General features: G+C 38.5%; 1 protein-coding gene across 2 annotated transcripts in view; it reads right to left on the bottom strand.

The window, feature by feature from the left end:
- The window catches only part of LOC111575590 (zinc finger protein 236), a 79643-nt gene that overhangs the window by 43385 nt on the left and 23705 nt on the right, over window positions 1–12553 (bottom strand). The window contains exons 11-17 of one of the 2 annotated variants that reach the window (XM_023280812.3): window positions 11589–11792; window positions 11328–11460; window positions 8029–8289; window positions 6724–6956; window positions 5069–5170; window positions 1683–1825; window positions 482–585 (exon numbers count right to left, since the gene is read on the bottom strand). In XM_023280812.3, coding sequence (XP_023136580.2) covers window positions 482–585; window positions 1683–1825; window positions 5069–5170; window positions 6724–6956; window positions 8029–8289; window positions 11328–11460; window positions 11589–11792 — 1180 coding nt within the window. The remainder of the gene's footprint in view (window positions 1–481; window positions 586–1682; window positions 1826–5068; window positions 5171–6723; window positions 6957–8028; window positions 8290–11327; window positions 11461–11588; window positions 11793–12553) is intronic. The other variant, XM_035953085.2, reaches the window with a different exon arrangement.

Genomic DNA, 12553 nt, shown 5'->3' with positions numbered 1-12553 from the left:
GTTTTTCTTGTTTGATGAGGCAAGAATTGAACTTTTTCCCCTGAATGTCAAGTGCTTGGGTAAAAAACGCGTTCTTCATTGGACGGCTGAATTAAACCATGTAGCGGCTTGTTGAGTAGGAAGGATTTGGGGAATTAAATGTCAGCAACATCAGAATGAGCCACAATTAATTTGCAGTACCATCACTCAGCCAGTATAGCGGGACCAGATCCAATAAAATCCCTGAATGTTCTTGAATGGTCCATACATAATGTTGAACTTAAGTTCTGGGTTAGTTCAGTTCTGGGTAATGGGCTGATGTATTCTGACAGAGCTGTGAAATGATCTGCAAAGACAGACTAGATAATACTGAAAAGTGTGGAAGCTGTAATTATCACCTCTAGTGCTTTACAGAAGGGTTTCTAAAGGGTTGGAATTGAGACGGCGAGCAGGTGGGTGGGATCTTTTTTGATGCCACTCATACAGACAGAAACACACAAACCTGTAGGCTCTCTTGGTGTTGTCTTCACTGTCGTCCTGGTACTCCTGAGTCTCTGTACTCAGCTGGAGCTCATTCTGATTACTCTGCTGAAGAAGCCCATTTGTCTGGATCAACAAAGATAAACCCAACAACAAACACTCAACTTAAAACACATATAAATACATACACAAAGGCAGTACTCATACACTTGGTCAATGAGACCGATGCCATTCCTATCTATGCATTACACCAGGCAGAGGCAATATGTGACAAATTTAGCAGTGCAGAGAATGGGAAAAAAAGCTAATCTGGTTCTAATGATGTTAACAAATAAACGTACTATCAGCTGTAACGCTCTGCTAGATTTTGCATTTTCTTTGTTAAATCCGTACCCACAAAAAAGCAATTTGTAGTTTCAGGCGGAGTTGCGTGTCGCATCTAATTCCTTAATCTTATCACTCTATTTCCATCTGTCTGTTTGTCCCATTAAATCGAGCTACTTTTTTGTTTTTCGCCGTACTAGTAACCCCTGAACAGAAAATACATCATGTTTAGTGAATGACACTATCATCTCATGAGATCTTTAGCTCTTCATTTTGTTTAGTTGCTGAGCTAGGCACTTACATTTGACAAATAGTGTTTTGTTTTTTTTGTTTGTTTTTTTGCACTTATCCAGGTTGTTTTCTCCTGACTACATCCTTGCTTGTGTTGTATCTACTCTCAGGCGTGTGTCACTTTCGATAAAAGCAAAATTAAATTGTAGAATTGTAGAATACAGACACAAGAGTTGTATTAATGTTACCATTATAGTTGAATAAGACCAATAATATGCACGTTTCCCAGAAAGTCCAGGTCAAGCAACCTATAATCTCTTCTTAAGGTGGACTATTTATATTTTAATGTTTGAGAAAGTTGTAGAAAACAGAAAAAAACACAATGAATTGAAAAAAAAAAAACGCCAGTCTATACAACAAATCTTTTCTTCAATTAGCACATTAACTATCTACATACAACTGCGCTGTAAGTTCATTATCATTTTAAGATGTCATCAGCATATAAATCCATGCTGTTGTTGGCTCCAAGTATAATCTAATCATCTGCTCTACAGAGGGGCTGTGCTGTAAGACAAAACTAGTAATCTAAAAGACTGAAACTGCTCTTAAATATCTTTATTTAACTAAATGCCACTGTGAATATAATAACTGAGGGACCCTCAACTCACCACTTCAGCACTGGGGACGTGAAGCAGGTTTGGGGGATGGTAGCTGGAGGAGAGAGCCTGAGACTCCAGGGTGCTGGAATCCTGCAGCTGCTGGACGGTGGAGAACTGCGGCTGATTGTAGCTCGGTTCAGTGATGGTGAAGCCTGGAAGGAAGCCAGCGGGCAATAATCAGTCTCTTGAATTATTAAATTCACAAGCCCTAGCATTGCCTGCTACCATTAATGGCTCTACATTGAATTTGCAAATAAAATTGTTGTTTAACTTTCAACGGAATAAACACTCAGAAGTTTCTGGCTGAGAAACTTTGCCATTTGTTACACAATAAAAATGCAAAACAGTATTTAACACTGTGTGATGCAGCAGCATTTAACAACAAAAGCACATCTACAATCCAGCACAAATGCAGTTAGTAAGTCAATAAAGTAAAACTCTTCCTGTCAGCAAGAAAAAAACAACAAAAACAACAGCGTAAAGCAAAAATATCAGTCAGAAGCTTGGCCAGCAGAGAGGAGGGCTTTCATTGATTTTTAAATGACATTCATCCTTCACTGAAACTCTCTGACTGACAATGGAATTACAGTCTGTAGCAGAAAGATGTTCGATGAGGGGCAGCTTGAATGTGATAAATTGTCCAAAACAAAAAAGTAAATATAATGTGAGGACATTGGCTTTTGAAGTGCTGTTATAGCAGTCCTTTACACTTAAAGGACAACTGCTGCTTAAGCGTAACTGTAACCAATCACTGTGTTTAGATATACCAATAAATACACTGTTTGCTACAACTGTTACTGCATGTAACAGCAGCCAGTTACTGGAATCAGTGTCTTCACAGCAATCCGCAACAAAATTTACCAACAGGTGAAGTGAATAACATTGATCATCGTTACCAGGAAACCATGAGTCCTTGCATTTATGTGGATTTATGTCTGCGCCCTGAGGTATCAGATTCTGTTTAGGCTGCAGGAGGAAGATGAGAGGATTAAGTTTTTGTTTAATCTGCACCATTGCAAATAAACAAAAACATTTATTGTTTGCTGAGTATTACAACAGCATGCAAAACATTTTTATGTGTGTCAAGCAAGCAGAAGTATCAGCTATTAATAAGCAGGCTTGATAAAGAGCTTGGTCTGCAAAACTACCCTTTGAAATTCTGTTTTCATATCCAGCTTAAATGTAACTGAAACACTGTCTCGATATAGCTGAACCTCTGTTTAACCTCTCAAGGCTAAAGTTCAAATTTGGCTCTTTAAACACATTTAAACGTCCGCATCTGTTTCTCCATAAGCTAAACACTTCTGGGGATTATTAAGGTTCGTAATGATGAACAAAGTTGCAATGTGCGCGTATTCTTTCACTGACACTTTTAACAGCCACTGATTTTGCAGCAGACACAATGTGTGAACCTCAAATGAAGCACAGCATGGACACCTTGGTAAGACAGCAATTAAGAAAATGAGATCCTGAGTTAAGTTAGGTGACTTTTAGAAGCAAACACAGCACGATACAAATAGCAAAACAATCCAGGGTATCCTCCAAAGACCCCCTGGGATCAGCGTCATTTGTTGTAGCACTTCAACCACAATAAATAATTATGCATCAACCCCAGCAGTGGAAAAAGACAGCACTCCTGTCAAGACATATGAATTATATGCTCTTAAAATTTGATGACAATTACGGCCATATGGCTTCATCTTTAAAAATGATGAAACTCCATGTCTGTTCTGGTCCAATTTACAGGTTATAGCACCTCTTGGGAGAATGCAAAACGTGGATGTATATCGCAGATGTATAATCTGTTTGTTATGCCGCCTTCAGCGGTTGCAAAATTCTGATTATACAGGACTCATGCTGGAGAGAACAGTAGGCTGGCATGGTGGCAGCATGGTGGGTTAGCTGGTGGGAGTAAAGCAGCAACCATATGTTTGAGAGCAATACACTGGCTTAAGAGTTGTGCAGGGGGAGGGAAAAGAATGGAGAAAAGACATACAAGCGACTTTTGCAGATGGTTCACGTAATATGACCAAATTAACTGTTAAGTTTGCTGCGGGAACTGTAGTTTGTCAGCCCTTTTCCAACAAGCAACAACTGCTTTTTCTGTAGACAGCCTAGCAAAGCTGAAAAGATGCTTATTTCATCATTACTATGTATATTTGAATGATTTCTCTAGATACTAATCTATAATGAGAAATTGAATTTATAAAATGACTGCTAGAGGTAAACAGAAAATACAGCATGGTAATTTTTGCTACTATAAATGAGTTGGTACAACTATTCCATTCACAAAACACAAACCTGTCCTCGGTGGAATACAGAAATAGGACATTCAGTATGAGTCAACAACCCAAGACAAGTCAACTTTCATTTTTAAGAGAGAAGAAAGAGAAGAGAAGAAAAGCTGTTTTTCACTGTGGAAGTGTTTGCATTTTCCAAAGCTGGACACTATGCGTCAAGTCAGGAGCACAGCTTGTTGTATTCTTCAACATTGATGTGGCCGTGCATGGGATAATAATCTCCCAGGATTAGACTGTGAATCCTTCTTTCCCAAAGTGTAATTGAATCTAAGGGATCACAGTTTTGACTCAGTTCAAGGGATTCAGAACTGATGATGCTTGACAAGTTTAGATAACGGAACTTCCAGGGAGCGATGCAAGAAAAGAAGGGCTCACAGCGGTATCAAGACAAGGGTCTCCTTTAGAGGGGGCTGTGAGGTCCCACACAGAAAAACAGCCTTCAGACAAAATGCTCCTTCTGTGAAGGCAAGTAAAGTCTGGAACAGTCTTCCACTCTCCATAAGGGAGTGTCCCACGTTACCGACCTTCAAAACTCACCTTAAACAGTGGCTGAAACTGAACCAGCCTTGAGACCACTGACCTTTAACTTCTTTGAGTACTTTTTGTCATGTGCTTCTATTATGACCCATTGCCCTATGTTTCACTGTTATGTTTTCTTTGTGTAGTTTGTGTAATGTGCTTTTATTGTGACGTATTGTTTTACGTTTCACTGTCATGGTTTGTTTTTACCTGCCTTGGGACTGCGGCTGTAAATTAGCATTATTGCTCCAATCAGGCATATTTACATCTATTGCTTTCTAAATAGACGTTCATTAATGTGTGCTGTCCCTAGCCAATAAATAAATAAATAAGTAAGAGATGCAGCAGCACTGTCTTGCTACACAAGGAGACGACTTGAATGGGTGGCCAAATTTAAATGAGGTACGGTTTTGGAATTTGACAGTCACTGTCTCTTCACATTTTTATGAACCCTCATATTTTCATGCATTAAAGACACAATGAAGTCTGGCAACAGTTTCAGTGAAATAAATCCAGAACGGAAATGCTTCCTTGCATAAAATTTGTGAGACAGAAAGTGCATCGCTGTGTTTGTACCTTGCGTTAGAGCTTGCTGGTCAAATGCAGGCTGAGGAAGTGCTGGTGTCTCAAACTGGCTGATATTCTGAGGCAAAGCATGTTGGGTAGTCACATATGAGTCTGTCAATGCAAAGGAAGAGATGCAAAGCGAGAGATTTAAGTACTGAGAAAACAGATTAGAGGGACATTTCCACTGTTCATCTTTTAGTTAAGGTTAAAAAAGTACCACAGACTTCAATCGTAGTTAAACAGCAGATTATTTACTCAACTACAGAGATATGCAAACTGAGAAGAGCTTCAGAAGAACAAAAATAAATTTTGCATGGTGACACAGTCAAGAATCACAGACCATAAACTTAACCCCACAGAAAAAAGGAACAAGGAGTGAGGACTGGGGACAACTCATTGCAGCTAGCATTGCTTTTGGAGATTGTAGGAAAATATTACATTCTGTGAACTTTACATTTCAGCAGTGGTATGAAGGTAAATTCTAAAATAGATAGCTGAGGTTACGTCTACAGAACCTCACTATAAAACATGCGTTTGAAAACTGAGGTTGTTCAGTTCTTTAGGGAAAGTAATTCTTAACTACCAACAAAAATGTACTGGGAAAAACATGGAGTTTTTAGAGGTCAGTTGGGCTCATTTGCTTGGTTGTGGAGAGCAGTGATGACTTTTAAATGATTCAGAATGATTAGGAGACCATTATAGAAGGGCTCTTTATTATTCTATTACTCTCCTGAAGCTCCACTGCAGTGGGCTTAGCAGTACCATGTGTGTGTTTTATGCCGAATAAGCAAATTGAGGATTTGGTTTAATATATTTCCATTGACGTTGGACACTTTTCAAGAAGTACTAAGCTTTCAGTGCAACAAAAATCATGAATATCCAACATTATTTCAGTTCATATCATTGTTCATTTCAGTTTCATATCATTGAAAGTTTTTCAAAACAACACCAACAAAATTCTGTTTTCATAACGAGATTCCAGTAGCAGAGACGGCTGCTATATTGTGGTTAACATTCTGCACATTGAGCCGTTGTTTTCTTCCCAATGAAGGTTTGACCCTCCTAATTTGTAAATATGTGTATAAATTCAGCACTATAAAGGCCAAACAAACATCACAACATGAGATATTTGAAAATGAATACTGCAGTAATATCACATGAAACTATAAAAAGTTAGACAACCAAGAAGTCAAAAGAAAAATCTAAATGGAAATTTATATTTGTAGCCCCAGGCAATAAAATAAAAAAATTAAGAACAAATAGAGGTATGTGCATAATTTATCACAAATTATGCTTAAATATATATAAATGTCAGTTTTATATGTAAATTGTGTCTTGGTGTGGTTTGATTTATGTCACTCTCAATTTCGTTCACTAGAACAGTGAAGGGTTGTTTGCATAGCCGGCATTAGAAAAACAGGTACATAAAACACTAAATTATGACTTTTATTACTTTGTGAAAGTGTCCAACAATATCAGTGTTTCTATGATGGATTACTGGATGGATTGTAAGAAGAGGTGTTTGCATATTGTAGTGGATAAAGGGTTTGCTGCATTGCAGTTTGTAAACTAAGTCACATTATAGAGATATTAAAGTACGAAGCGACAGCTGTTGCAGTCATGGCTAACTGATGTTAAAGCAGCATGCATTTAGCTGCTCTTACCTTCTCCTTGTACTAGAGGTTGGTCAGTCAGTGGTGCCTCCAAAGTCACTTGCTGGCCTCCATTCACAACCTCCGTCTGGCCGAGTCCCAGCATGCTTTGCTGCTCTGCTGTGGTAGCAGGGGCTTGTTGGAGAGAGTCTCCCTCTATTTCCACCTGCATATCATGAGCCACAGCGCCTGTTCCCAAGGGGTCGTCTGCTGACTGAGGTTGTAGCTGCTGGGCCAGTTCGTACCTGGTTTGACAGGAAAGATTTATAAAGTCAAATTCTAAAAAATACAGTTTCATACAGTTTCTGCACAACAAGAACAATGTCAACAAGAAAAGCATTCAGAGCGCGCAGTACTCCGCTAAGGGTGTTCCGTCGTATCATTTCCGACGGCTGAAATCTTGAAAAAATTCATGGCAGAAATCATGGCACCACAGAATGTGACCATTTAATATAGATGTACCCTCAAACAAAATGACCTTGTGCTAAGTACAGGGGTGTGTTATGCATGTGTGCGTTATGCATGGATACTGAATCACATGACCTAAATATGAAGCGGACGGTGGGAATTGATGGGACTCAGAAACATCCGCACAATTTAATCAACTGTTCCTTGTATCATTTCTAACAGATAAGTCCCGATAAGTCTGCAACAATGGATTTGTAGTAGGATCGTAATCATGTGATCATCAGCAGGCAGCTGACGTAGCATTCACTTGTTGTTATAGTTACAGTGATGTTGTGTCACTATCTCTCAATGATACAGAAATCTTTAACAAATCTGTGGATCCAGACTATAAGCCGCATCACTGCCAAAATCTAATCACTTGATTCTTGTGTCATTTCTGACCATTCCTGAAAATCTCATCCAAATCATTACTCCGTTTTTGAGTAATGTTGCTAACAGACGGAATAAGAGACGGAGAGACAAACATACGCCAATTGTCACATGACTCTAACGCGTTCCTTGGCGGAGCAAAAATGGGTTATAGCACCTATTTAAAAGGCAAGGTGCTGTTTTCTAGAATCTGTACACTGTACAACACTAATAATATAATACACAATTGAAGTCTTCAACTGGTCTTCCTTCACTAGACTCACTCTGATTAAGTTTTTGTCAACCAACTTACTCTGTGACAAGAGAGAAACATTGTATGGGTAGAATTTCGATATACACAGTTTACGTTCTAATGCCGTTGTGCGGCCCTGCGATTGTCCAGCCGTCTTGTTTCAGGGTAACATAGCCAGTAGCTTCCATCCACATTGAACCGATCGTCACAAACATGACCATAAACAACTGCACTGTCAAAGTTCAAACCTGTGCGTCTTCATGTGTTTCCTACAGTTGGGTGAAGACTTGAAGGTCTTCTGGCAGTAGGGACACATGTACGGTCGTAGATCACTGTGAGTGGTCATGTGGCGCCGCAGGCTGCCGCTGGTGGTGAACGTTGTGTCGCACATCAGACACTTGTAAGCCTTTAGGCCCGAGTGTGTCCGGATGTGAGCTTTAAGGACTCCTGAAGAGGCAAAACCACGACTGCACTGCAAACACTTGTAGGGCCTCTCCCCTGTATGAGACCTGAGACAAGAAAAACATTTTACCAAGATGTCACATTTAAGTTTCAGTATTTCCTTTCTGGTGAGATCAGGAACAGCACTAGCATGTTGGAAATGTCTTCTTTAATGTAAGTTTCTGACGGCTGATGCCAATGCCAGTAGTAAGGGCGAACAAACAGAACAGAAAACATCACTACCTCTTCAGAACAAGGTGGAAAGTTCCTAAAGTCTTGGGGTGAGTTGTCTTGACAATGTATTATTTGGCCAACTTATAATCAAATTCCCCCAGTGTTGCTGTTCCAAGTTAAACAGTGATTTAATAGCACTGGGTCAACAATGAATCCTCTGCGGGACATACAAACCATAATTTTAAATCTCCTAACAAAGAAAAAGAATGAAGAGGCTCCGACCTTCTAAAGGGACATGAAGGATGCTGGCACCATTATTTAGACTAGTGCTGTAATGAAGGCATAATGTTGGAGGTGTGTCATAAAGAAAAAGTTTGAAAGTTTAGCAGGGAAACATTGATGGGGGAAGCTGTGTGATTAGACTACTTTCATTCTCATTGCAACTGTTGTATGTTAAGTTTTGTCCATAAGTCTCTGTACTGTTTATCTATGCGTGGTAGCAAACCAAGGACATTTAAATATAGTGTATAAATCTGCACAAATAGGGATGAGATTACATTAATAGGTTGCAATGAAGATCCTTGTTTAACAGAAAATTGTAGATTTTCTCAGACAAATGCTGAATATGATCCAGTTGTTTTTCCTCTATCTGCAAATAACTCTACACCTTCATGTCACCCTCTCCTGACTTGCATCCATGTAGTATTTTCTTTCTATTTCTGTGTATTCTTGCATATCTGTACCATTAATCCATTGGTCTAAGCTTGTTTAAAAATGTGCTATATATATTACAGTGACTGAACAAATCTATCTCCTCTATCAACACATCTTTACTTATCTCTGCTTTGTTAAACAGTTTCTCCTCCTGACTTTCAAAGAGCTCACATCATAATCTAAAGTAACTTTATCAAACCTCTTCTTGGTAGCTGTCCAAGATGATTATCAAGGTAAGTTGATGAAAACTGTTTAGATTCTTGAGATTTACTGCTCTGACTCCTATCGATCTCCTAATGGTGTGGCTGAATCCATTCTGTCCTAGACACCAATACAAAGCGACGACCTGAAGGTCAACTTCAATTCTCCTGGGGAAATGTTCAAGTTTAAATGTTGGTAGGAAGAGTAAATAACCAGAAAAATGGGCTGACATCAAGGATGCTGCCTTCTGTTGTGTGAAGAAGAAGAATACTTTTCTAATAGAATTAGAGCTGATGGTGATGCCTTCTTTTTGGCAGCTCCACTGACCCGCAGTGTTCTCTGTGGCCCTGTTTGATCACCTTTTGTTCACTGTATAAATGCTTCTAACATCTTCCACAAACAGAATTCAATCAGAAATTTGGCTGAAATTGTCAAGTGTTCTCTTGTTTAAATCCCAAAGGCTGCAGGCATGTTTGAAAGGCATGTTATCTTGTAAAAAATCCTTAAAACTGTATCATTTATCTGATCCAGAAATTGTAAAAACAGGAAGCATCCACAGATTATCAACAGTCCTTGAACTAATCATGTGTGCAATGCAGTTCTATTAGAAAAATACCTAAATCTAAGCTTCAAACAGTGATATTTCCAACAGGTGTCCTTTAAAAATTAGTCAAAAATAAAGCATTTGCCCCAATGTGATTCTGTAAAAACTAAAATTTTGTACACATTTGGCACACATGACAAGCCATGAGTGGCTCAGTTGCAACCCAAACCCACATGAACTGTAGACAGTGTTTGAACAAAGTGGTTAAGTGTGGAAAGTAAAATGCAAGCAGAAAAAAAATCTTTAGCATGTACAGCCACCAATATTTTTTCCAGTACTGGTACATCTGCAGGCACTTGGAAAAACGTTTTTCATCTTGATTCCATTTTTAAAATTTTTTGTAAAATAATTAAACAAAATTCCGCATTTTATGATATATGGCATTGTAACTGTGACATTTTTCAGTTCTCTCTACTTCCAGCCACCACTGTACTGTTTCCATAGAGGAGTACGACTTTATATTGCAGTGAATAATGACACTACAGTGACTAAAATCATGTCAGGAGCAAAAATGCTGAGGAACCACTTATGGTTCAGAAGGTTTAACAAGTCACCAACATTACTAGTCATACTTCAAGTGAGTGAGGAGTATCTCAAAAACTAGGTCTCTCCTGAAGAGCTTGAGAAGGTCATACTGGCCATACGTGCTTTTATATAGTCACATATTATTAGGAAAATACAAGGCTTACGGGGAGTATACATCGGAGGTTATAACTTTAATATCATACGTTATGCAGATGACAGCTGATAGCGAACAGTGAAGGAAACTTGGAAACCATATTATCTATAATTAATACAGAGAGCCAAAAAGTTGGTGTCTTTAAACAAAAAGAAAACAGAAGTAATGGTAATTTTAAAAAAAATATGTATCATCCCAACCTGTAACATAGAATTAGACCAAGAAATACTGAAGCAGGTTCATCATTTCATGAATGACATCAGATGGAAGGTGTGAATCAGATATCAGATGTAGAGTAGGAATGGCAAAAGATCGGATTAGATGGAGAGAAATTATCACCTATGCTGAATGGCATGGCACTTGATTGAATGAGTGATAATTAATTGTAATATGCAATATTCCCGCTTGCACCAAGGTGCTGCTAATACATGAAATGTTCCATATGACTATCTGCCCCTTCAATTTATCTAACTCTCTTTATAAACTAGTGGTAACAGATGGTTGTATACATTTGCTTTCAGAGTAGTATTACAGGTGCTGATCCCAGAGTAACTTCAATGACTGATGTTTTTAATATATTTTGGCATTTAGAATTTAATGTGATCTATATGCCGAAAATACATCAGCTGTCAGCGGATTATTAAAGGATACTGGCATCAGCCTTTGGAAAGTAATACTGCTTTAACTGCTTTAGATTTTAACTTAATAATGTAGTACTAGAAAGAGGGCTTTACCTGACATGCTGTTTTAGATGGCTTGATTTCTTATACGCTTTACTGCAGAACTGGCACTTGTAAGGCCGGTCATTGCCCACCACATCCAGGTACTGTTGGAAAGCCAGGCGAGGGTTCTGGGATGGGATGAGACCTGTTCCAAGCAATATGTCAACAATCCAAATTCAATTTGTACTGAAACAAAGGAGGCAACTGAAGAATGCATTCCACTCTATCCCAAAGATAGAAAACAGAAAAACGCCTGTCAATACATGCACTTACCAAAGTCAGTGATGAGGATGGGTTCATGCAGGGGGATATCAGGCAGAGGTAGGTTGCTTTTGGACACTTTGGCTTTGTTAGTTTTCCGAGGGAACTTGTGCTTCTTCTGCTGCAGGCTTTTGAAATGAGAAGCAATGTGTGTTTTCCGGTGGCCAGACGTACGAAAGATCTTGTCACAGTGAGGGCAGGGGAAAGGACGTACACCTAGGGAAAACGAAGAAACAAAACAGCACTTTTGGAGAATTCATGTTTAGGGAACATGAAAAGTTTCCAAAATGAGACATAAACTTAAAAGATTTTAGGTAATTATCCTTAAACCAATCTAAACAAATAATATAAAAGTCACACATAAACCAAAAATGAAAGCTCGAACAATTTTATTTAATTTTGGCTACAAAAGGAAACAGTATGTTTCTCGATAAACTAATAATTACAGCACAATGAAAAGTGACAAAGTTGTGAAATTGTAAAAGCACAAAGCCTTAAACACAGCTGGAAACATATTTATCAAAATAGACGAGGAGCAAAAACAGAACCAGAGCTGGAGTAAACACCTAACATAGACAGCGCTATTATGTAGCATTTAGAGAAAATTCATGCACAGATGCACATCACAATTAAACATAACTTCTTTTTCTTTTTTACACTAATGCTGACATTTCATGTCCAGGCAAAGATTCTTTAAGATGACCTCTTTAAGAAAAAGCATAAACAGAATGATTGTGAATGCACGATAATAAATGCTGCTCCAGCTGTAGCAGCAACACTTTCTTTACACAGGTTCAGCTATTGCAATTTGTTGTGTAATTTACCATAACATACAGCTGAATTGTAAATGATAGAGGCTGCTGGGAAACAAAATGTCGAGAGCTCATTGAGGTCCCCTTTACTTTATACTTAAACTGATTAGTTTGAGCTACAAGCACCTGATGTGAAATAAGCAGCAAGTCAATAAAGAGCCAAAA

This window comes from Amphiprion ocellaris, chromosome 9 (assembly GCF_022539595.1).
Source record: "Amphiprion ocellaris isolate individual 3 ecotype Okinawa chromosome 9, ASM2253959v1, whole genome shotgun sequence".
Lineage (NCBI taxonomy): Eukaryota > Metazoa > Chordata > Actinopteri > Pomacentridae > Amphiprion > Amphiprion ocellaris.
This window is presented reverse-complemented; position numbering and strand designations above follow the sequence as displayed.